This window comes from Artemia sp. Qi Xiang Cuo, chromosome 2 (assembly GCF_049724085.1).
Source record: "Artemia sp. Qi Xiang Cuo chromosome 2, ASM4972408v1, whole genome shotgun sequence".
In the NCBI taxonomy this organism is placed as follows: domain Eukaryota; kingdom Metazoa; phylum Arthropoda; class Branchiopoda; order Anostraca; family Artemiidae; genus Artemia; species Artemia sp. Qi Xiang Cuo.
Window position 1 is genome coordinate 70,677,341 of NC_142795.1, and position 27,445 is coordinate 70,704,785.

The following is a 27,445-nucleotide window of genomic DNA, read 5'->3' on the forward strand; positions in this document are numbered from 1 at the left end:
GTTGTTTCGATAATTCAGTCCCTCCTTCATAAAAATATATTTATTTGCCTCTATAATATTTATATGGTGGCTGCAAAGAGCTTAAGTGAAGCGCTAGAAAAAATATTAAAAGACACAAGATGGCTCTTGGTGTTTTTAATGCTAACCATGAGTTCATATACCTCAAAACTTGTTTCAGTATTAAGCTGAAGTTAACAAAGTTTGATTATTGAAAAGGATTTATTCAGGTCAAGATCAATTTTTTTTCACATATATATTAAAGCGAATTTTTAAAAAGTATCTCGGTCCTTTAACTTAACACCAACAAAATATTTACTTAATTAACTCTAACGGCTTGTCACTAACACAAATAAGATACAATATGTTAAGACTTTAATTTTACTTGGGTAACATATAGAGTTTGAAAAACGAAGTGGAAAAAGTAAAACACAAGCAATGTACCAAATTCCAAATTCTGATGATTGCCACCTACGTTTTTAGAAGAAAAAGTTTTTTCCAATCTTTTATCGAAACTTTCCTATCCCAGCTACTTAAAAATTGGGATTTGGTCTTCCTCGACATATAGACTAAAACATTTCAATCCTGTGGCAATAAAGCAGTTTGAAATTTGGTTCATTATTATTGTAGAAATACAACCAAGTTGTAAATAAACACAAAAATAAAAATATAGCTATTAGGGGGTAGCTGTTTGACAGGATTAGAATCATTAGAAATTTATTCTAAAATTTATTTTTCAAAAATTTGAAAAAAATTTATATCAAAAATGTATTCCACCATTAGAAGTAGTTGGAAAATGTTTATAATGAAATTTTACATCGTCCATTGAATTTACTACCAGAAAATTTAAAATCGATTGGTTAAGTTCTACCCGTGCAAGTTATTATTGGTTGTATCAACTTATAATAAAAATTACATAACCAGGGATGGTGATGAAAAGGGAGGACTAACGGGTATTATCCCGCGTGGCGGTGCAGAGTAGAAACATCATCGCTATTTTGAAGTGAAACGCTTTAAAGCAGCGTTGCCAGCGCGGTACAATTGTTAGAGATGCAGGTACAATGCAGTACATGTAGAATCTTTTTGGTACAATACAAATTTTTCTGTATATTTTGGTTTTAATTGCTGCTTTCTTAATCAAATATCTGCTTCAGTTTCAGTTTATCTGAAAAAAAATTCTTGTTACGGCAAATTTTAAATCTGCTATTCAGATGATACAAAATATACTCTTGTTGTGCAATTTTAATCGGAAAACGAATACAGCTTGCTTCAAAGCGTTGACAACGCTGCTTACAAGTCTATTTTCTCTACTCGTGGCAATCACAATAATTTAGTTAAATGAAATTTAGCTTGTTCAATAATATGTGTCCTTAAAAGATAAAAGTGGCTGTTGTAGTGGTAGCTATAAATCACGTGGTTGTAAAAACAGCACACTATATTTTTCTCAAATTAATTTATTCTTTTTCCTTAAGAAGAGCTGGATAACTAGAGTGGATTCCAAAATGGATAACTTAAGTCGGAACTAATTCACTGCTGAAAGGGCCAGATACGTTCAATTATGGCTATTAAATTTGAATCTGACAAAAAATTGGCTAAATACAACACTTGGTTTTCTAATTAACAGAAAATATCAGACTCTATGACATACAATTAAGCATATCTAATTGATAAGACAAACTATGGAAAATTATCGAAATGGATTGGCAACAAACCTAACGAAAACTTCACACAAAACTTAAGAAACTTGAGAAAACTTAAAACAAACTTCTTCATTTTTAAAACACTTTACATTATGGTTAAACACTTTCTTATACAAAACACTTTTTTATAACACTTATCATAAGCATGCTAAAAATGAAAGAAAAGAACAATATTTTTCTATGTAAAGCAGCATACTTTTACAAAAGAAAAAAAAACACAAAAATATTCAATTTGTACAAAATCGTATACGTAGTTTCAGTAGATCACATTATTAAAAAACTCATAATGAGTCAAAAACTAAATAAATGTAATATTAAACTAAATGTAATATTGTAAATGCAATAAAGCGAATAACTAACTAAATCATTGACCATCTTAATTTAAGAAGTGTTATGTGAAACCAACTCCTAAAAACAGATCTATATATATCTCAGCTCATTTGATCGATTGGCGAGTTTTGCTTTCTTGTAGTTTATTTGGTTAAAAAAATGCTTAGAATTTTTTAATCTTTGAGAAACACATCATCTCGATTATTATCATTTGTGGGAAAGTTGAAAATGGGGTTTCTAGTAACAGAATTTTCTCTTTCGTATACCAAAAAACAGTCTTTGTAGGCTAAAAACAGTAACTTTACAGTGCCGTTACAGTACTTGCAGTAACTTTACGAAAAGTCAAAACAGTAATTGTAACTGTAAACAGTAACAAACCTGAAACTTTCCATTCTACTGCTCTCCTGTACATTTTACTGTCGCATATGATAAAGCCTTTCGAATTATTGCATCAAAGCTATTACTTAATAAACCTCAATCATTTCTTACAAAAAAGAGTGCAGTTGAAATTTTATTTTAAAATGGAGTTGAACTGGTGCAATGGGGTTGGAGGGTCGAAATGGGGTTGAACAAGTGCTCAGTAGTCGATTTGACTATCAATACTGACTACTAAATTTTATAGCTGTAACGTCACGGAAGAGTCTCAGCCTTATGGAATCTCCCTTTGGATATCCATGTTGCCGACAAATAAAAATTATAAAAACTTGTAATTAAAGAAATCCTCTTATGAATCACTATTTTTTTAACTAAAATTAAATACACCAATCTATTCTATTTGAAATTAAATGGAAACTCAAATGACCAACATGGAAAGCAAATAACTGGACTTCATAATTGTAAAAAGAGCAAATTCTGATAAGCAATGGGTAAGTCCGGCCAATTCTAATATTGGTTTTGTTTCGATGAAAAACATGATTCTTGTCATAAATCCGTATGTCCGACACTGAAGTGAACTTCAACTGACAAAGCTGAATATTTCAGCTCATTATTATACTTACATACTGTAGCAATTAATATTCTTTCTAAGGGCATACCCAGGGTAACCTAGGAGTCACCCTTTGGGGTGCATTCTGGGAGCTAAACAAACTCCAATAGTACGTCTCCGGGGCTAGTTCTTCATAACGAGATTGCAAGGGATCCAAGAGGTCCATAATTGATTAATTTTAACATATTGGAGCTAGCTTAAATTCGAACATAAGCTCGATCCTTAAACATTTTAAACCTCTCTCTTTTAGAAAGAGGTTGAATCTCTTTAATTTTGAAGAAAAGCAAAAATATGTGTATTTATCAAAAATATAGGACAGTATGGAGAAGATCTAAAACATCTGAAGATGTTAGGGGGGGACTGAAGTAAGGCCTGCAAAGGCTACTTTCCTGCTTATTGTACTTCCGAAAAAAAATTGAAATCGGGTCTCCTCACAGAGTAGAGCGGGGGAGTACTATGCGTCATTCAGGATGCTTATACCTGGGACTGATAATTTTCCACGAAAATCATACAGAAAAAAACAATATTTACCATTTTAGACCATCCTACACGCCTTCACTACAAAAAAGGGGCTTGTCCTAAATAACAAGGTTAAAAACGTAAGAATAAATTCAGCACGCTACGATTACTCTATGTCAAGTGTGTTCACCTGTTATTGGTCTATTCTTACATTAGGATGTATTTCTACTTTGAAAATTACTTCATTGATTTTTTTAAATCAAACACACGTTCAAACACTCATTATCTCATTGATCTAATTGACTTAAAGTTATACTATTTATCTCTAGTTAATGTTTTCAAATATAAAGTATAAGAACATATTACTTTTAAATATTTAACTAAAGAAATCTATGAAGAGTTAACACTATTGTTCAGACTCACTAGCTCCAAGGGGTGGCAAATCCCCTTTTGATGATGTATTTGGTGAAAGGTCCATTGGTGCTGCACAAATTCCATGTTCAATTCCGAAATTCCCGTGCCACATAGCTGGCACAAAATACTTAACTTTTAGATCAATATTTTCGTCATTAGTTATTCCCTCTTCTTCAGAAGATTTTTGAGCAGAAACTTTGTCAAAATTAACCGCCTCTTCCTTAATTTTTGAATTATTTATTATAGGCGTTTTAAGTATTCCATTTTGATCACTTTGGATAAGGAAACGACGAGTAAAATCTCGTGTTGGCTGTATTGCTACACTGTTGGGATCACAAAAACCATCCTTTAACGTTTTCGTTGGGGAGATGCACGAATTCACACGCCTGCGCTTTGCATCACCATCCAAGGAATCTTCTTCTTCACGAGATGAATGTGATGACAATCTAAGTTTTGGTAGCCGTCGTGTTGGTATACCAAGTTTTTTGACTTTGTCATACAGCGTACGAGATGGGACTTTAAATGCTTGTGACGCCCTTGCTATTGTCATTCCGCTGCGTATAGCGTCAACAGCTCGACTGATGTCGTCAATTGTATATTGTCGGTAGCGTTTTAGCTCTGTTCGAGACTGCGTTTTTGAAATGCCAAGTTCAAAACTGCCACAATAAGAACCTGTAATTAAGATTACCTTTTAAAATAGGTTACCTCTATTAAAGTTTAACAAATTTGATGACAGCCAAAATCGGACACAATTTCAAATTCATATCCTAGTAATAGGTATTTTCGAAGACCACACTGCCTTTCCGATAAATAATAGTTCAAACAGGGATAGATTCTTTTAGTAGACAGTGAAAAAACAAACAATAAAAAAATACTAGATATTTTTATCACATATACAGTATTTTTAATTGCTTTTTCATTGTCTAATAAAAGGATTTATCCCTACTTGAACTGTTGTTTATATCCTAGAAAGTTTATATGCTGCTATCCTGCTATTGTCGTAATGCTATTGTCATTCTATTACGTATAGTACCAATGGCTCGACTGATGTCGTCAATTGTATATTATCGGTAGCGTTTTACCTCTGTTCGAGACTGCGTTTTTGAAATGCCAAGTTCAAAACTGCCACAATAAGAACCTGTAACTAAGATTACCTTTTAAGATAGTTTACCTCTATTAAAGTTTAATTAATTTGATGACAGCAAAAACTGGATGCATTTTCAAATTCATACTCTAGAAAGTTTATTTGCTGCTATCATGCTATTGTCGTAATATTATTGTCTTTCTATTACGTATAACGTCAATAGCTCGACTACTGTAATCGATAGTATATTGTCGGTAGTGTTTTAGCTTCTTTTGAGAATCCAAACATTTGCCTGGGGTATCGGTAGCCAGGAACGGCGGGTAACTTCAAAATTATAATTGCAATTCCTATTAATATTTCTGTTGGCGTATCAGAGGAAAACTAATGTAGATTTGTTCCTTTTTTTTCTAGAAAACATTTTTCTGGGCTGACTTCAAAAGGTATTCAGAAAGATTTTTTTTTAAACGATTTTCTACTCTGATATTTATAACGAACAATTTAAGAATAAATCCGATCGTATATTGTAAAGGGGTAAAAAGTTGTACTATATAATTTAAAGAAGAACCAAAAGAAAAAATTCGGAGTTCTTGCTTTGTGTGAGTTTTCATAAGGAAAAGTGAGGGGATTTGTGGTTTCTAAATACCAGAAACCTTGCTTCATTTATTCTTACATTCAGTCTCGTTTTCAAACGATTTGTTTGAAAAATTCTACCAGCAAGCATAGTACAGCAACAAAATTTGAAAGAAACCTCATGATTTAAATTACCAATTCTGCTTGCTTAGAAAAATATAGTCTTAAACTTATTTCATTAAATAGAATTGTGTTTTCCAACCAGATGAAACTTTTTATGTTTGGAAATTTAGAAGAGCTTTAATTTTTGATTTGCTATCGCTGAATTACAAAGAATGAGTCTAATCTGCAAATCCTGAAATTTGTTTTCATTTGCATAAAATAATATCTGCAATCTGTTGTCCAGGTAACTCTGCGGTGAAATTACTCAAGGATCTTTTTTTGCTAGGATCGCAATTTTTCATCTAGTTAATTTTAATTAGTACTAAAAAAGGATGCAACATTAAGTTTAGTTTATTTAGCTCCAGCATTCCCTCACCATCGTCAATGACTGCAAAAATGTTCTTTGATGAAACTTTGCATTTGCGTAATGTAAATTAATTTTTGTAAAAAATTGCAAAGAATAAATTCTATTCTTCATTAAAAAACAGCAAATTTTGAAACTTTTATTTGTAAAACCTATTTCCTATAATAATAACCTGTTGTTTTCCTATATAACAAACTGTTTAATATAAATTAATAATGAAAGTTATGTGACCAGTGATGATGGTATGGGGAACGGAAAACAAAGGCCTCAATGGCAGTGCGGATGGGAATGTACATGTTTTAATTGCCTTGCTCAAACAAAACGCAGCTAAATAGTGCGGATAGTTGAACAAAACCTATATTCGCTAAGCCTGGTTTTAGTTTAAAGTAATGGCTGGGCAAAAGACGAAGTTTTTTTCTTCTGTTTTGCTTTTTATTTCAGCTTCCTAAGCAAAATTGAGTCAACACTCATCTTCAGCATTTCATTAGTTATAATCAATAACACTGAATCTTCCTAAACAGAAAACCTTGAGAATCCTTACTGACAAAAAAGCTCATCCAGTTCCATGAGAAAAATCTAAGGCCAAATTAAACTAACTCTCTGCTTTATATGCTCACAATGGTGTCAAACCTTTTCCTGCACTAGCATTTATCTGAAAAAAAAGGAAGAAAAAAGAACCTATTCTTGAGGGGATTAATATGCGCTCTTCAGAAACTAAAGAGTACTCTTGAGAGGTTTCTAAACTAACTTATTATCTTATTTCTCTCTGATTGCTTATTTATTTTTAACCTGAGAAGAAAAAACTAGATTTTGAAATCTGAAGCCTAGGCACTATAATTCACGCAAATCATGAAGTTATTTTATTATGTCCATCCTTTTAGAAGCTTATCTTTAAAACCAGAATATTTTAAGCAACACATACAGATTTTTTTTTAAACGTAATGCTTGCCCTGCCATTTTGGGGTAACAATAATAACATCTGTCATGTTAAGCTTTCCAAATTACTTTTTTGCTATCTACAAACGTTCCAAATATATAATAGATGTCACTGCTAATAAACTGCTTTGCAAGTTAAAGCAGAGAGATAGAAAAACGATAAGAAGCCAGATTCTCGCAAGTTTTTGCTTTCTAAACTCTTACCTAATGTAGACAGTGACACAGGTTGGATAGAGGGGCAGAGGTGGGGAGAGGGCCTGAAAAACACCCTATTTTCGTATTTCATTAAATTTTTTTTGTATTTCCTTTGAAAAAATAAAAGTAACAAAGAAGTTGCCTCCCCCCTAGACCCTAAAAATAATTTTTTTCCCTTCCCCTGGATTTTTGTGAATGTGCACCACTGACTATAAATAGTTGTAGTTAATACTGTAGGGTAACTAATACAATATTTATATTTATAATTTTAATATTTATATTTATAATTTTAATAATATATTTTTTTATACAAGCATAGCCACAACCAGAGTCCCCCCCGGAGGATGTTTCGATATCCAAAAAATGTGTCGAAATATATTTAGGAATTTTGCTAGTAGGGATAGTCAATTTTGAATATTATAATAAACTTTTATAGAAACTTAAAATTTGCTACTTTAATATTCGTCTAAAAAGTGCCTTAATACTACCTAAAAACCTAATATTTTGTTAAACAATGCAAAAATTATGAAAAGTTTCTTACATTATGAACAAAATAAATAGTAAAAAAAATTAGCGAGTTCAGTATTTGTGTTTCATATACTTTTTCTTTTTTTACATTACCTTCATATAGCTATAAGTAATTACTACAAAAAACTAAGTCACTTCCCTCTTCCCTATTTCTTCTGATTTTTCTAGAACCTTTGAAATATAAAAAAACGCACCTTTTTGCTCACTAGAGAAATTTGATCCAGAATAAGTATTCTTTCTAGTAAGCATATTTGGCAGGACTGGGAAATTTGGGAAGGCCACAGACTGCAATAAATAACACCAAATAAACAACATATTCTGACACATAATACAAAAAAAAGAAATGTAAAAAGTATTGGCCCTACGATAAAAAGAGAAAAAGTATACAAAAACAAAATGATGCCAAATGTAAGCTAAATTTCACCACATGCATCAATTAACTCGATAGAAACAGGTGAAGGTTTCATTATTTAAGGGAATCAAATCCCTAAAAGTGCTTTTAATATCTAGGCCTTTGAATTTAAATAATCATAACTAAATCCCTTACTTTTGGCCATTATTTCAATGACAACGATGAAATCTTATGGCCACCTTAAAACAAAAGCAGTATGAGCTTTTGGTGAAAACTGACAACAATGAAACAAAAAAAAATCCTTGTAGAGTAAAGAGTAAAACATGTTTTCACGGCTTTTCAACTACTGCTCAAATATCTCTTCACATGAAGTATTTCGAATTTAGCTCGCAAATACAGTGAAAATAAAGACCTGTGCTGGTGCATCGGTCCTATATAAAAAAAAATAATAAAAAAAGAAAAAAAAAGATGTAATAAGATTTATTGCTAAACCATTTAAGTGACTCTGTGAAAAGGAAAACATACCCAGAAAAATTACCGTGCATGATGAGGTATGGCTCAAGGTAGTATCTATAATGTTTGCTTTGGGAGGGGCAATGCGGGTAGGGAGCCAATTGTTGAATGCCACCTTATGGCCACCTTATAAAACATATATATATATATATATATATATATATATATATATATATATATATATATATATATATATATATATATATATATATATATATATATATATATATATATATATATATATATATATGATAAGAATATAGAATATTAATGAACTATAGTTAGATAATTAAAATACTACTAGTAACAACTCACCGCAGCACCAAGCGGCCCTACGCACGCTCCTCCTCCATCCCAACCTATTCAAAGCCTCCCTCTTTACACCTTCCCAGGATGTTCCCGTTTCCTTTATATCTTTCTTTATGACATCTTCCCACATCGACGAGGATGACCTGCTTTCCGTTTAGCCCTAGACAGTTGGTCGAAAAGGACAGTCTTCGACAATATGTCGACCTTTTTGCACAGAACGTACCCTAGCCACTTCAACCTTTCTTTCATTATAGCCCTAGAAAGCGGGATTGAACCACATATTTCGTACAGCCTACTGTTTGAGATACGGTCAGTCAGCCGGGTACCAAGAATAATCCGTAGGCAATTTCTCAGGCGAACATATAGCAAATCTTCATCCGCTTTTCGGAGCGCCCATGCTTCAGAGCCATATTTGACCACCGTCATTATTGTAGCTTCCAATATTCAAATCTTGGTTTGCAGACTTATCTTCCTATTCTTCCAAACTTTTTTAACTGTGAAAAAAACACTCTGAGCCTTGGCTATTCTACTTAACTTCTTCACTGCTCCCTCCGTCTTTACTAATAATACTACCAAGGTAAGTGAAGCTGCCCACCTGATCAATCTATTCGTTACCCAACGTCACCTTTTCATCTTTACTTATTCTTAGCCTTAGTGACTTAGTCTTCTTAACATTGATTTTCTAACCTATTCTAGCACCATGATTTCGTAAAAGCTCTAAAAGTTTATTCATTTTGCTCCCACTTTCATCTAGGATGCTTAAATCATCAGCGTAATCTAAGTCCAGAAGAGTTTTTCCTCCTCATTTAATTCCGTGGTCTCCCATTGTCTTTCTTGTGCTCCTTAAGACAAAGTCCATCAAAATGATCCATATAAAGGGGGATAGAACACAACCCTGCTTAAATTCTGATTTAATACAAAACCAACTGCTAACCTCATTTCCTACCTTAACCGCAGCAGTGTTATTCTCGTACATAGCACTAATCATTTTAATGGATTTGTCTGGTATACCATACAAGGATAAGACTTTTGTTAAAGCTCTTCTAATATCAGAATCGAACGCTTGCTAATAATCTATAAAATTGAGGACCAAAGGTGTTTGAGAATTCAGGCACTTCTCAATTATTAAACTAAGACTGAAAATTTGGTCGACACATCTTCTACTATTTCTAAAACCTCACTGTTCTCTTAAAACTTTGTCTACAGCATCTCTCAGTCTAAAAAGTATTATATTACTAAGTAATCTGCTACCTACAGAGACCAGACTAATGCCTCCATAATTACCATACTCACTCTTATCACCTTTCTTATGCAGTGGTTTAATTACTCTTTTTCATAATCAAATAAAACTTAATTAATATTATAATATTTATTTATTAGTATAGTTAATATGGAATATTAATTATGATTAGTAGAATATTTGTATGATTAATTATAGAATATGAAAATTGAATCTTAATCATGTAAATATTAATGAATATTAATTAATGTAATGACTTTCGCTGCCAAGTCCATGGGTTGCAAACCCATGTTTTCGCAATAATACCTTCGATCATACGCAAAAAAAAAACAAATCACTTAAGTTGTGCCCAATTACACCTTTTATCCCAACCTTTTTACCCTTGTCAATTTGCAAAATTTGTTCTGCTTCTGCTGAATTTCACAGTCCATATTTTAATCATTGTGTAATTTGCGAATTTCACGGTAAAACAATTGTCGCGAATATCAAAGGCAAAAAACTAGTGGTGGCTACCTGTTTTATGTAATGTGATGAAAAAAGGCCTTAATTTTGTCCGATAGCCAGGCGTGCAAATTTGCGAATTTCACGGCAAAAAGGTTGTTGCCAATCTTGAGGCAGCTACCTGTTTTGAGTACATGACCAAATTGGATCTTTTTCTTGTGATACGGTAATCAAGAGAGCGAGTTCAAGCATCAAGCGGCGTCAATCCGCAGAAATTAGGATGGGGGAATTTGTTTTTCCAAATCAAGGAGGGCTAATTTTGTTGTTTCAAAAAATTTTCAACGAAAATACGAAGAAACAAATATTCTCCAAAATATAGGGACAACAAATCTTGGATAGGGGACAGTTTCCCCACTCCACAATTGACTGCATTTGTTTGCATAAGCTTGTATTATAGGATTACAATATGTTTGAATGAGCTAGCAGCCAAGTAGCCTATTTCTATTTCTCAGTTTTACTCATGTTTGGATCCTTGATTTGACTTGATTCAGCCTACCTCCTAGGGTTTCTTTTGGGTTGTTTAAGGTAAAGGCTTTTCCTAGCTGATGTTTTGCCCGATTCTCATCTTCAAATTGATTTCAAAATTTGCACAAAAGCTTTAAACAGTTGAGAATATTTTATTATCAAGAGTCAAAGCTTTTATGAACATACACCGCCTTTAACTGGGCCACTCCATAATAAAAGGCTCTAAATTAAGTTTCAACAAAGCTTTAGGTCAGATCATTATTCAGTAATAAATTTCCAGTTGCTGTTCCCTTTAAATATCAGTCTAGCAACAAAGATCTTAAACTCATTTTTATGCAAAGTTTTAGAATTTTATAAAAAAATGAAGAACACAAAACCTAAAACTGAATAGATTCGTTACTTTTAAATCTAACTCAAGAGGCTAAATTTCTATTCTTTCAAACAGTTCGTGGTAACGAACTGTAATTAAGGAACGACCCGGCTCAATAGTAACAGAAACTCTAAAAAGCAAAATTTTGATACCAATAAATACATCAAAACAATCAGATTTTTATGCTAATTTATATATATATAACTTTCATCAAGTTTAGTCTTACCCATCAAAAGTTACGCGCCTAAGAAAATTTTTCCTTATTTTCGAAAAAGGGAAAACAACAACCCATAAAAGTCATAGCACTTTTATGAAACTCACACCATCAGATTCAGCGTATCAGAGAACCCTACTAAAGAAGTTTCAAGTTCCTATCTGCAAAAATGTGGAATTTTGTATTTTTTGCCTGAAGAAAGATCACGGATGCGTGTTGTTTTTTTTCAGGGGTGATCGTATCCATCCAGTAGTCCTAGAATATCGTGAGAGGGCTCATTTTAATGGAAATTAAAAGTTCTAGAGCCCTTTCTAAGTGACCAAAAAATTGGAGGGCAGCTTGGCCCCCTCCCACGCTCGTTTTATTCCCGACGTAACCCAATCAAAATTTTGAGATATCCATTTTGTTCAGCATAGTCGAAAATCTAATTAAATAGGTCTTTGAGGATGACTTAATCCCCCACAGTTCCCGGGGGAAGGGCTGCAAATCATGAACTTTGCCCATTGTTTGCATATAGATCTCACAACTGTCTCAAATCTATATGACTCTGTCTCACAACTTTATTTTTTAAAACAATAAAAAACTTTAGCCTAAAGAGCGAGGCGTTGAGGAGGGGACAGCCCCTTTCATATACGGAATAATTTCTGTTCGTTTTAAGTTTTAATATCGCTCCTTACTTTCAGTTAAAAAAACTTGTTTTTTTTTGGAAAAGAAGTCTACTGTACAGCTGAAAAGTAAGAAACAGCTACCCAAACTTTGAATAGTTGACGAAAAAACTGGATGCTTGACAATTAAAAAAAAAGAAGGAATTTAGTCTTTTTTAAACTGCACAAAAACTATTGTTACTTTTTATTCAACCAAATAAAAAAGAGAGAGGTTACTGTCCTATATTTCAAACAGTTCGTGGTAACAAACTGTAAGTAAGGCGCGATGCAGCTCAATAGTAACCGAAACTCTAAGAAACAGTCTTGGTAACAATAGATACATTAAAAGAATCAATTTTTGATGCTTATTCAAAACATATAAAATTCGTGAAGTTTAATATTACCAATACAATCAAAAGTTACGAGCCTGAGAAAATTTGCCCAATCTCTGAAATAGGCAGGAAACACCCCCAAAATATTATGTGATCTTAATCAAAGTCCCACAATCAGATTCAGCATAACAGACAACCCTTCTGAAGAGGTTTCAAGCTCCTATACAAAGAAATGTAGAATTTTGTTTATTTTGTCAGAAGAAAGATCAGAGGTGCGTGTTTATTTTTTATTTTTATTTTTTTCACAGGGGGTACCGTATCAAATCTGTTATTAACATTTGTTCATCCTTGTCCTTGAAAACTGGTGTTCTTATTCGCGCATAAAAGATGCTCTCACATACAATCAAAGGAAACACTTCTTTGCTTTTTGCTTAAACCGTAAAAAAGGGAGATCCCTGTGCAATAATGGTCAAATCACTCAAAGAGACAAATGAGCTCGGCCCAAGCGAAAAAGAGTACAGCCCAAAAATGTACTTTTTTGCAATCATGTTTTCCATTGGTTTGTCGAACAGAAAGAAATAGCAATTTGAATTTTATTACCTTTCCCCACTGGCTACAAAGAAGTTGAAGGTTTTTTACTACCATACATCCCGTCTGAATAGGCCGATTTATTGCGTGCAATAGCTCAATTTTGCGCGCCTTGTAAAAAACTTACAATGTTCTCGGTAAACAAAAATACCCCTAAACCATTTCTTTCTGTTGGCATTGTTTCCAAATCAACTTGCACTGACATTGTCAAGTACCAATACAACTGGAATCATGGCAATAGTATTCGTGAAACAGGGGCAAGGATGTCATTTACGGAGTTCGAGAGGAAGCTATGGCCCCTAGTAAATATGTATTTGAGAAAGAGAGGATTTATTTACAAAACAAATTGCTACCTCTTTAAAAGAAAGGCTTGTCCATGGGGGAGGTGGAAAATTGGGTAGTTTTGTCTTATAGCTACCACACTCAAGATCTTGTATCGCGAACATGAGAAAATAACAGGTTTTCATGGTCTTTGTACAAGACAATATTAGCTTCGACTCGGTGGGAAACAACATTGTAGCTATATTTTAATTAAATATTTAGTTAGTGTTTTGGTTAGGTTAGGTTAGTTTAGGTTACGTATTTAATATAATACGGTCTGCCCCCACCCATAATTCTTTGTTGCAGTTTTCATAATTTTGTTGATAAAGTATTATATTTTCATTATATTTTGTTTTATTCCGTTAGCATTAACCAAACTTCACTTCTCGACAGAATTGGAGTGTGGTGACTATAAGACATAAGTACCGAGAATTGTCCATGCGAGGGGGAGGGAGACATTGTAACGGAACACTCGACAATTTTATGTTAATGCTTTCATCTTTAATTCGAAATCTCACTGGCTTCTTCAAAAAATTGTAACAAGCAGTTAAGTTATTAAAACAGGACCGCAAATGTTCTCTCAAATTATATGTTTTTTTGTCTCAGTTGATTTTCTATATAATAAACATATTATAACATATAATTTTATATTGTTTATACATTATTTGTATATTATTTTTTATATTATTATATTATTTTTATATTTAAACATATTCTACGTTTATTATATGTTTTTGTCTTACCTGTTTTCTTTTGAGGATTTTTGATGTTGCTGGTTTAAGCGATTATAAATAACGTCAAGCGATCTTAATGTCAAAATGTCAAGCGATCTTAATGAAAATCACACCCTCGGATTCAACACACCAGAGAACCATAACGTCAAGGTTTCAATTTTTTGTATGTTTTTTTTTCCCAGGAATGATCATTCCGAACCAGTGATCCTAAAAGATCGGGAGAGGGCTCATTTGATCGGATATAAAAAATTCTACTGCCATTTTTAAGTGACCAAAAATACACATCCCCCAAAGGTTCTAAGACTGCACTGGCTGCTCACGACATTTGACAGAAAACAAAAAAAGACGAAGAAATATAAAAAAAAAATAAGAAACCAAGATTGAGGGTTATTTTCAGCCAGTGGAAAAATCCCCCTCGGCTTAAATCCTGAATAAAACTCTGTCTCCTGAATAAACAGCAGTACTGTTTTGGCCTGGAACATAAAAGTACAAGCAGAAAAACGAAGTTGTAGGGGAGAGTTGATAAAGCTAAACGTTGTCACTTATTTTCAACGGTATTATCAGTTTTTTTTTTAATTTTGACACTCTATTTCACTTTTTCGACTAAGGGATTACTCATTTCCAAAAGAAAATGACTTTTACTGATTTTACTGATTTTTTTATTTGGTTACTGACTTTTTCAAAATTTGCAAGATAGTTGAAAACACCGCACAAAAATAAGTGAAAGCTACTTTTGATTTGATTTTGATTGCCGAGACACTCACACGATCACTGAGGAAAGAATTAAAATCAGTCTTATGGTTCCAATATTTGTTTTTTTTTTTGAAAAGTTTTTCATTCTTTCTCAAAAATTTGGGAGGGAGAGGTCCTCTGACGGTGTCTACAGGGCAGTTCCCTATAGTTCTGTAAGAATACATACATCGGTGCAATCTATGAACGGACAGGGACAGTGACAGGATTCAAAATGAGAAAGTATATCTACGGCCATGGATGTCTACAGGTATTTCCCAGGAGAATATACGGTACTGGTACATTATATATCACCCACCGCTATACACGAAAGAAGTCAAGTTTGGTTAATGCTACTAAATAAAATTAAACAAGATGAAAATATAATAGTTTAGAAGTAAATTTGGGCTATATATTTGCACATTAGGGGGTGGGGTGGGGCATGCATACATTTTTCCAGGGAGATGACACAAGTGCCTATGGTCATGCTTTAAAATGATGGTTTTTTAATATCCCAAGATATCTATATGAGAGTACAAGTATATTCCAAGATATCAGACCAAGAGGTATTTACTGCTCTGATTTTTTTTCTGTAACTTGTTGGCTTCTCAAGATATTTAGAATTTTTTTCAAAACGATTCAAATCTCTATTTTTTACTCGCAAGCATATCCAGAAATTGGAGATTTCGATATCATATTTGTTTTGTTGCATTTCGAAGGCTAGAAAAAAAAAACTTTCCTGCAAAAGTAACTTGCAAAAACGGCCAAAAAGAAAAATTGAATCGTAATTTTCGATCTTCCGCACTCCACTACAATTCATCTTGAATAACAGCCTTTTGATTTATCACGGTCAAGTGGTTAAGAAACTAAAAATAAAGTCTTCATACGTTTCTTTTTTTTATTAAGGAATAATTATCCCCTTAGTCTGTCCTGTGATCACCTTTGTTCAGAACACTCCTTTTTATTTTAATTACTGAAATAAATATTGAGAGGGGGGAATCTATTGCAGCCTAAAAGGAGATAAATTCAAGCTATGACTCTCCCCCCTTTCTATATGGAATCGGGAGAGTCACAATGACAATATCCTTTGATCAAGTACGAAAATCCAATTCATTTGTGATTTATCTAAAATAACCATAGGCCGCGCAATATCGCTTCCTAAGTAAAGAGGGATATGGGCATATTTTATTATTTTTTTTTTTTTTTTTTTTTTTTTTTTTTTTCTTAAACCAGGACACTTCGTATGGAAGGAGTTGTCGTAGAACCTTCGAAAAGGACTTATTCGATTGGAAACTGAAAGGGCTAGTGCCCTTTTTAATCGTCGAAAGTGATTGGAGAGCAACTAACCCCCTCCCACACCCACCATTTTCCAAAACACAGTCAAAGTTTTGCGATAGCCATTTTGTTCAAAGTAGTTGAAAGGTATGGAAAATATGTGTTTGAGGATGACACCCCCTCCCCCTAGAGCCCTGAGGGTAAGGGTCATAACTTATGCCCTGGGGGCATATAAGGCTTATGTAGAAAAGGTGATCGTATAAACTTCGGAAGGGGCTTATTGGATTAATAATCAGAAGTTTTAGTGCTCTTTTTGAAATTCAGAGTGATGGGAGGGTGGATACCCCCCCCCCCTGATACCTTGTATTTTCCCGACATGCATCTGATAGAAATTTTGAGATGGTCATTGTTGTCGTAGAAATTTCTAAAAAGTCTCATTCGATTAAAAATTGAAAGGGCTAGCGCTCTTTTTAATAGTCGAAAGTGATTGGAGGGCATATAACACCCCTCCCACACCCACTGTTTTCCAAAACATATCCAATCAAAATTTTGAGATAGTTATTTTGTTCAACGTAAATAAAAGATCCGGAAATTATGTCTTTGAGGATGACAATCATCCCAGAGCCCCCAGGGCAAGGGTTGTTAGTTATGCCCTTTGGGAAAATAAGGTACATATAGAAAAGATAATCGTATAAACTTCAGAGGGGGCTCTTTGGATTGGTGAAGTTACAGTGGCCTTTTTGAGATTCAGAGTGATCAGACATCAGACCCCCCTACACCTCGTATTTTCCCGAAGTGTATCTGATAGAGATTTTGAGACGGTCATTTGTTGTTGTAGAAACTTCAAAAAGAGCTCATTCGATTGGAAATTGAAAGGGCTAGTGCCCTTTTTAATAGTCGAAAGTGATTGGAGGACAACTAACTCCTTCTCTCACGCCCATCATTTCCCCAAACACATCCAATAAAAATTTTTAGATAGCCATTTTGTTCAACGTAATTAAGAGGTCTGAAAATTATGTCTCTGAAGATGACAACCCCCCCCCTCCCACAGCCCTCAGGGCAAGGGTTGTAAATTATGCACTTGGGGCATATAATATATATATATATATATATATATATATATATATATATATATATATATATATATATATATATATATATATATATATATATATATATATATATATATATATATATATATATATATAGAATGAGGGATCGTATAAACTTCGAAGGGCCTCATTCGATTTGTAATCAGAAGTTCTAGTGCCCTTTTTTAAATTCAGAGTAATCAGAAAGTGGATACCCCCCCCCTCCGTGCCTCGTACTTTCCCGAAATGCATCTGATAGAAATTTTGAAATAAACATTTGTTGTCGTATAAACTTCGAAAAGAGCTCATTCGATTGGAAATTGAAAGGCCTAGTTCTCTTTTAGTCAAAAGGGATTAGAGGGCAACTAAGCCCCCTCCCATGCCCACAATTTCCCAAAACACATCCAATCAAAATTTGAGACAACCATGTTGTTCAACGTAATTAATCGATTAACAAATTCTGTTTTTGAAGATGACAGCCCACTCACAGCCCTCAGAGCAAGGGTTGTAAGTTATGCCCTGGGGGCATATAAGGTTTATATAGAAAGGATGATCGTATAAACTTCGAACTAAGACTAAGAGTGATGGATGGGTGGAACCACCCCAAAAAAACCTCTTATTAATGCATCTAATAGAAATTATGAGATGGCCTTTTGTTGTCGTAGAAACTTCGAAAAAGGCTCATTCGATTGGAAATTGATAGGGCTAGTGCCGTTTTTATTAGTAAAAAGGGATTGGAGCGCAACATGCCCCCCTACGCCCATCAATTTCCAAAACACGACAAATCAAAATTTTGAGATTTCCTTTTGAGATTTTCAAAATTTTATAAATTTTGAGCCATTTTCTTCAGCGTAGTTTAAAGGTCTGGAAATTATGCCTTTAACAACCCCTATACCTACTCAACACCAAAACATAATTAGCATTTTACTGAAAAAAAACGACTATGGATTGTCAGTTTAGTATACATATACTGATTTATTCCTTATAGTCTTAATAATTTCTTTTATTTATTAAAGTTAAAAAACTTAAAACTTTTAAACATGTTCTGTCGTTTAATGTCATAAGATGAAAGGATTAGAATGGCGTTTGAGTCTTTAACGGGAAAGTGAGCGTAAAACAGAAATTTGTGTTTAAAAAACACAAGACAAGATAAATTTGTTCTAAAATAAGATTAATAACTGATAATTATATATTATAGCTATTATATTAAGGAATTTATATTTTTTTTATGTGCTATATAACTGATGTTTTGACGTAACCATTTGTCACCACTTCCCCGAAGACATTATGCAATTGAGGATAACAACTCCCTCAGAGCCCTCAGGGCAAGGGTTGAAATTTATGCCCTGGGGACATTTAAGGTTTATATAGAAAGGGTGTTTGTATAAACTTCTGAGGGGGCTCATTAGATTGCTAGTCAAAAATTTTAGCGCCCTTTTAGAGATTCAGAGTAATTCGAGGTTGGAACCCCCCCCCCCAAAAAAAAAACAAAAACACACACACACAAACACACACCTCGTATTTTCCCAAAATGCATCTGATAGAAATTTTGAGCGCCCCTTTTAATAGTCAAAACTGATTAGAGGGTAACTAATCCCCTTCCTATGCCCACCATTTCCCAAAACACATCTGATAAAAATTTTGAGATGGCCATTTTGTTCAACGAAATAGAAAGAGTGGTCGTATAAATTTTGGAGGGGGCTCATTGGACTGGTAATTAGATAATTTAATGCCATTTTTAAGATTCAGAGTGATCGGAGGGTGGGTGCCCCCCCAATACCTCATATCCCCCAAAATACACCTGATAGAAATTTTGAGACGACCATTTGTTGTCGTAGAAACTTCGAAAAGCGCTCATTCGATTGAAAATTGAAAGGGCTAGTGCTCTTTTTAAAAGTCAAAAGTGATTGGAGGGCAACTAACCCCCCTCCCACGCCCTACCATTTCTGCAAACACATCCAATAAAAATTTCGAGATAACCATTTTGTTCAACGCAATTAAAAGGTGCAAAAATTATGTCTTTGAGGGTGACTACCCCCCAGAGTCCTCAGGGCAAGGGTTGTAAGTTATCCCCTGGGGGCATATAAGTAAAATATAGAAATGTTGACCGTATAAATTTCGGAGGGGGCTCATTTGTTTATTAATCAGAAGTTCTAGTGTATTTTTTAAGACTTAGAGGGATCGGAGGGTGGATACCCCCCCGGACCTCCTATTTTCCCGAAATGCATCGGATAGAAATTTTGAGATGGCCATTTTTTGTCGCAGAAAATACGAAAACAGCTCATTCATATGGAAATTGGAATAGCCTGTGCCCTTTTTAATAGTCGAAAGGGATTGTAGGGCAACTAACCCCCATCACACGCCCACCATTTCCCCACAGACATCCCATCGAAATTTTCTGATAGCCATTCTATTCTAAGTAATAGAAAAATCTAGTTATTATGCCTATGAGGATGACAATCCCCCCCCCCACCCCCACAGCCTTTAGGGCAAGGGTTGTAAGTTATGCCCTGGGGCCATATAAGGTATATATAGAAAGGATGATCGTATAAACTTCGGAGGGGGTTCATTGGATTGGTAATCAGAACTTCTAGTACCCTTTGCAAGATTCAGGGTGATCAGACAGCAGTTACCCCCCCCCCCCCCACACACACACACCTCGTATTTTTTTCGAAATTCATCTGATAGAAATTTTAAGATGACCGTTTGCTGTCGTAGAAACTTCGAAAACAGCTCATTCGATTGAAAGATAAAGGGCCAGTGCCCTTTTTAATAGTCGAAAGTGATTGGAGGACAACAACCCCCCCCCCCCGCCACGCCCACCATTTCCCCAAATACATCTAATCAAAATTTTGAAATAGCCATTTTGTTCAACGTAACTAAAAAGTCTGTATATTATGTCTTTGAGGATGATAACCCTCCTTCCACAGTCCTCAGGGCAAGGGTTGTAAGTTGTGCCCTGGGGGCGTACAAGGTACATATAGAAAGGGTGATATAAATATCGGAAGGGGCTCATTAGATTAATAATCAGAAGTTCTAGTGCATTTTTGAAGATTCGGAGCGATCAGAGGATGGATACCCCCCCCCCCCCAAAAAAAAAAAAAAAAAAAAAAAAAACAAAAAAAATTGCGCATTTTCCCGACATGCATCTGATAGAAATTTTGGGATGGCAGTTTGTTGTCTTAGAAACCTCAAAAACAGCTCATTCGATTGGAAATTGAAAGGGCCAGTGCCCTTTTTGATATTCGAAAGTGACCGGAGGGAAAAAAAACCTCCCATGCCCACCATTTCCCCAAACACATCTAATCAAAATTTTACTATTTATCCCTGGGGGTATATAGCGTAGATATAGAAAGGGTGATCATTTAACTTTCCGAGGGGGCTTGTTGGATTGGTAATCAGAAGTTATAGTGCCTTTTTTAAAGATAAACGGAAGGTTTATACCCTCCCCCACACCTCGGGTTTTACCAAAATGCATCTGATACAAATTTTGAGATGGTCATTTGTTGTCTTAGAAACTTCGGAAACAGCTCATTCCATAGGAAATTGAAAGGGCCAGTGCCCTTTTTAATAGTCGAAAGCGATTGGAGGGCAACAAACCCCCTTCCCACACTTACCATTTCCCCAAGCACATCTAATCAAAATTTTGAAATAGCCATTTTCTTCCACGCAATTTTAAGGTCCGAAAATTATGTCTTTGAGGATGACAACCCCTCCCTCTTCCCCCATATCCCTCATGACAAGGGTTTTAAGTTATGCCCTGGGGGTACATAAAATGGTCATCGTATAAATTTCGGAAGGGGCTCATTGGATTCATAATCAAAACTTGTAATGCCTTTTTTAAGATTCAGAGTGATCGGAGGGTTGATCCCCCCCCCCACAAAAACTCGGGTTTAACCGAAATGCATCTGATATAAATTTTGAGATGGTCATTGGTTGTCGTAGAAACTTCAAAAACAGCTCGTTCGACTGGAAATTGAAAGGGCCAGTGCCATTTTTAATAGTCGAAAGTGATTGGAGGGCAACTAACCCCACTCCCACGCCCACCATTTCCCCAAACACATCCAATAAAAATTTAGACAGCCATTTTGTTCAACGTAATTGAAAGGTCCGGAAATTGTGTGTTTCAGGATAATACTTCCCCCCCCCCAGAGCCCTCATGGCAAGGGTTGGAAGTTATGCCCTGGGGGCATAAAAGGGGTTTACAGAAAGCGTTGTCGTTTCCAAAAGGGCTCATTCGATTGGAAATCGAAACGCCTAGTGCCCTTTTTAATAGTCGAAAGTGATTGGAAGGGTTGACATTTTCAAACAGTTCGTGGTAACGAACTGTAAGTAAGGAGCGACCCGGCTCAATGGTAACCGAAACTCTAAAAAACGGGATTTTGATACCAATAGATACATCAAAAGAATCAGAGTTTAATTCTGATTTCAAATATATAAGTTTCATTAAGTTTAATCTTACCCATCAAAAGTTAAGCGCCTGAGAAAAGTTGGTTGATTTTCAACACAAGGAGGAAAGACCCCTTACAAGGCAGAGAACCTTAATGAAAATCACACCATCAGAGTCAGGGTATCAGAGAACCCTGCTGTAGAGGTTTCAAGCTCCTATCTACAAAAATGTGGAATTTTCCATTTTTTGCCAGAAGAAAGATCACGGTAAGGAGCGAGGCGTTGAGGAGGGGACAGCCCCCTTCATATACGGAATAATTTCTGTTCGTTTTAAGTTTTAACGTCGTTCCTTACTTTCAGTTAAAAAAACTTGTTTTTTTTATTTAATTTTTGAACGTTTTTGAATTAATGCAGGTTTTGATTTTGGCTCACCGTACATGAATAATTAAAACAAAATTTGCATATTATATTTGGTTAAATGGCGTTCTCGAAACTTGTTTAATTTTATTTACGAACGTTTTTATTAGTAATAAATATACGTAACTTAGAATTAACTTACGTAACGAACTTCTATATTCATAAATTTTTAACACGTATAATAGGGGGTTCGTCCCCTAGTCAATACCCTGCTCTTTAAACTATAGTTCAAATTTTTTTTTCCAGTTCTGTAAAAATGACCTCTTAATCACAATCAGTTGATCAGTTGAAAAACTTGTTTTTTTTTTATTTAATTCCTGATCTTTTTCTTTAATAATGCTGGGAAATCCGGCGCCCCCTTCATAGCAATGTCCCTTCCCCCATGGAAACTTGGTTCATGGCAAGATCATTCCATCTAGCCCCCGAACCTCTCCTTCCCCCACCTACCAGAAAAAATCTCCTCTGAAAAAGTCTGTATACTTCCCAATAACCAATACTATATGTTAACATTGAGTAAAGTTCATAACTTTCAGCCCTCCCCCTGGGGACTTTGGGGGATCAAGTCATCCTAAAATACATAGTTATATTATTTTCGACCATGCTGAACAAAATGGCTATCTCAAAATTTTGATCATATGACTTTGGGAAAAAAATTAGCGTGGGAGGGGGCCTAGTTGCCCTCCATTTTTTTTGGTCACTTAAAAAGGGCACTAGAACTTTTAATTTCAGTTCCAGTGAGCCCTCTCACGATATTTTAGGACCACTGGGTCGATACGATCACCCCTGGGGGAAAAAAAACAAAAAAAACAAACAAACAAACAAATAAACACGCATCCGTGATCTTTCTTCTGGCAAAAAATGGAAAATTCCACATTTTTGTAGATAGGAGCTTGAAACCTCCCGTTTTTTAGAGTTTCGGTTATCATTGAGCCGGGTCGCTCCTTACTTACAGTTCGTTACCACTAACTGTTTGATACAGACTTTTTCAGAGGAGATTTTTTCTGGTAGGTGGGGGAAGGAGAGGGTCGGGGGCTATATGGAAGGATCTTTCCATGATGGAAGTGTGCAGGGGGGAAGGGACATTGCTATGACGGGGGCGCCGGATTTCCCAGCATTATTAAAGAAAAAGATCAGGAATTAAATAAAAAAAACACGTTTTTCAACTGATCAACTGATTGTGATTAAGAGGTCATTTTTAAAGAACTGGAAAAAAAATTCGAACTATAGTTTAAAGAGCAGGGTATTGACTATGGGGGCGAACCCCCTAATATACGTGTTAAAAATTTATGAATATAGAAGTTCGTTACGTAAGTTAATTCTAAGTTACGTATATTTATTACTAATAAAAACGTTCGTAAATAAAATTAAACAAGTTTCGAGAAAGCCATTTAACCAAATATAATATGCAAATCTTGTTTTAATTATTCATGTACGGTGAGCCAAAATCAAAACCTGCATTAATTCAAAAACGTTCAAAAATTAAATAAAAAAAACAAGTTTTTTTAACTAAAAGTAAGGAACGACGTTAAAAATTAAACCAAACAGAAATTATCCCGTATATGACAGGGACTGTCCCCTCCTCACCGCCGCACTCTGTACGCTAAAGTTTGACTTTCTAAAAACTCAATTTATTTAAACAATAAAAAACTTTAGCGTAAAGAGCGAGGCTTTGAGGAGGGGGCAGCCCCTTCCATATACGGAATAATTTCTGTTCGTTTTAAGTTTTTGTGTCGTTCCTTACTTTCAGTTAAAAAAACTTGTTTTTTTTATTTAATTATAGTAGAGATTAAAGTAGGTCCAATGTATTATTTTTTGTTGTTGTTGTTGTTTAGACCAGGGCACTTTGTATCGAAAGAGTTGCCGTAGGAGCTTCGAAAAGGGCTCATTCGATTGAAAATAGAAAGGGCTGATGCCCTTTTAATTGTACCCTAAGGTCTGTTAGGGTGGTTGTCATCCTCTAAGACCTAATTTCCAGAACTTAAAACTACGTTTAATAAAATGACTGTCTAAAAATTTTGATTGGATGTGTTTGGGGAAAAGGTGGGCGTGAGAGGGGGCTAGTGCCCCCCTCTCATTTACTCTCCACTCACTTTCGACTATTAAAAAGGGCAATTTCAATTTCCAATCAAATGAGCCCTTTTTGAAATTTCTATAAAAGCTTTATGTATTAACGTCATTTGCCCCACGGGTACAATTCAAAACCCTTGCACTGAGGGCTCTGAGGGGTTTATCATCCTAAAAGACCTAATTTCAAGAATATTCAACTACGTTGAACAAAATGGATATCTCAAAATTTTGATTAAATGTTTTTGAAAAATGGTGGGCGTGAGAGGGCGTTAGACGCTCTCCAATCACTTTCAACTATTAAAAAAGTCACTAGCCCTTTCAATTTCCAATTGAATGAGCCCTTTTGAAGTTACTACGCTTTCAATAAAAACCTTATATGCCCTCTGGGCATAACTTACAACCCTTGCCCTGAGGGCTGGGTGTGGGGGGGTTGTCTTCCTTAAAGACCTAATTTCCAAAACTTTCAACTACGTTGAATAAAATGACTATCTAAAATATTGATTGGATGTGTTTGGAGAAAAGATGGGTGAGATAGGGCGATTAGGTGCCTTCAAATTCACTTTAGACTGTTAAAAAGGACACTAGACCTTTGAATTTCCAATCAAATGAGCCCTTTTTTAAGTTTCTGAGACATTTCTACGAAAGATTTCAATAAAAGACTTATATGCCCCAGGGCTATACTAACAACCCGTGCCCTGAAGACTGTGGGGGGGAGTGTCATACTCAATGGTATAGCTTCTTGGACTATGAATTACATTATAAAAACCGGCGATAGTGAAATCTTTATTGGATGTGTTTGGGAAAATGGTGGGCGTGGAAGGGGTGTTAGTTGCTTTCCAATCACTTTCGACTATTAAAAAGGGCACTAGCCATTTGAATTTCCAATCGAATGAGCTCTTTTGGAAGTTTCTACGACAACGCGTTATAGAAGAACCTTATATGCCCCCTGGGCATAATTTACAACCCTTTCCCTGATGGCTGTGGGGGGGGTGGTTGTCATCCTCAAAGACCTAATTTCCAGAACTTAAAACTACGTTGAATAAAATGGCTATCTCAAAATTTTTATTGTATATTTTTAGGGAAAAGCTGGGCGTGAGAGGCGGGATAGTTGCCCTCTAATCACTTTCGACTATTAAAAAGGGCATTATCCCTTTGAGTTTTCAATCGAATGAGTCTTTTTTGAAGTTTCTACAGCAACGCCTTCTATAAAAAAAACCTTATATGCCCCCAGGGCATAACTTGAAGCCCTTGCCCTAAGGGCTGTGAGGGATTGTCCCCAAAAACATAATTTCTATTAAGAAATCAACTACGCTGAACAAAATGGCTATCTTAAAATTTTGATTAGATGTGTTTCGGGAAATGGTGGGCGTGGAAGGGGTGTTAGTCGCCTTCCAATCACTTTCGACTATTTAAAACGGCACAAGCCACTCCAATTTCCAATTAAATGAGCTCTTATCGAAGTTTCTACCACAACTTCTTAGATACGAAGTACCCTGCTGTAAAGGAAAAAAATTAATGAATAACACATTGTGCGAACATCGTTCCTATATGCCCCCAGGACATAAATTAAAACCCTTGCCCTGAGGGTTTTCGGGGAGTGTCCCCCTCTTTACTTATTCCCCGTTTCTTGTCTCGTTCTCGAGTGTCCCCGTTCTTTACTCAGGCTGCCTATAATTTTTATAACAACTTTCTATATAAATCTTTGTCGCCCCGAGAGCATTAGTTAAAAACCTTGCGCTTAAAGTTTTGTAGGGATTATCACCCTAAAATACCTGATTTCCAGAACGTTCAACTACGTTGAACAATTTTGAAATTTTGATTGGATGTGTTTGGGAAAATGATGGGCGTGAGAGGGGCGTTAGTCGCTATCCAATCCCTTTCAACTATTAAAAAAGGCACTAGTTCTTTCAATTTCCAATTGAATGAGCCTTTTTGAAGTTTCTACGACAACGCTTTCAATAAAAACTTTATATGCCCCCAGGGTAAAACTTACAACCCTTTCCCTGAGGGCTGTGGGGTTGTCATCCTTAAAGACCTAATTTCCAAAACTTTCAACTACGTTGAATAAAATGGATATCTAAGGGGGGGATTAGTTGCCCTCAAATCACTTTCGACAATTAAAAGGGTACTAGTCCTTTGAATTTCAAATCGAATGAGCCCTTTTTCAAGTTTCTACGACATAGATTTCAATAAAAACCTTATATGCCCCCAGGGCATAAATTATAATCCTTGCCCTGAGGATTGTGAGGGTGTATCCTCCTCAATAATATATTTTCTATCTGGAAATCAACTACGCTGAACAAAATGGCTATCATACAAATTTTTATTGGATGTGTTTGGGGGAATGATGAGCGTGGGGGGGGGCTAGTTGACCTCCAATCCCTGTTGACTATTAAAATGAGTACCAGGCCTTTGAATGTCTCATCAAATGAGTTTTTTCAGAACTTTTTTTAAGTAGGCCCTTTATTAAGATCGTTTATGCCCCCATAATATAAATTACAGAACAGGCCCCGAGGTTTCTATGGGAGTTTCCTCCTCAGAAAATATTGTATGTGGAAATCAAAAACGCTTAGCAAAATGGCTATCTCAAAATTTTGAGCGGAAGTATTTGGGGAGATTATGGGCGTGGGGGGGGGCTAGTTGCCCTCCAATCACTTTCGACTAAAGGGCACTAGCCTTTTGAATTTCCAATCGAATGAGTCTGTTTTGAAGTTTCTACGACAACACCTTCTTTAAAAACATTATATGCCCCCAGGGCATAACTTAAAACCCTTGCCCTGAGGGCTGTGGGGGAGTGTCCTCCTCCAAAAGATATTTTTCATTGGAAATTAACTACGCTCAAAACAATTGAAATCTCAAAATTTTGTTTGGATGTGTTTGGGGGATTGTTGGACGTGGGTGGGGGGGCTAGTTGCCCTCCAATCACTTACGACTATTAAAAAGGGCACTAGCCACTCCAATTTTCAATCGAATGAGTCCTTTTCGAAGTTTCTACGACAACTCCTTCGATACGAAGAGCCCGGGTATGGAAAAAAAAAACACATTGTACGCACATCGTTCTTTACTTAGGCAGCGCTAGCGCGCTGCCTATGAACAGGAGATTGGAGAGCGAGCAGCCCTTCTCACAAGCACATGTATTTTCCAAACGCATCCAATCAAAATTTTTAGAC

The 27,445-nt window shown here is 35.3% G+C and overlaps 1 protein-coding gene across 1 annotated transcript in view; it reads right to left on the bottom strand.

The window, feature by feature from the left end:
* Positions 1-279: 279 nt before the first annotated feature.
* The window catches only part of LOC148955568 (uncharacterized), a 53,840-nt gene continuing 26,674 nt past the window's right edge, over positions 280-27,445 (bottom strand). The window contains exons 5-6 of the mRNA XM_089102974.1: positions 7,919-8,009; positions 280-4,557 (exon numbers count right to left, since the gene is read on the bottom strand). Coding sequence (XP_088959100.1) covers positions 3,878-4,557; positions 7,919-8,009 — 771 coding nt within the window. The 3' untranslated portion in view covers positions 280-3,877. The remainder of the gene's footprint in view (positions 4,558-7,918; positions 8,010-27,445) is intronic.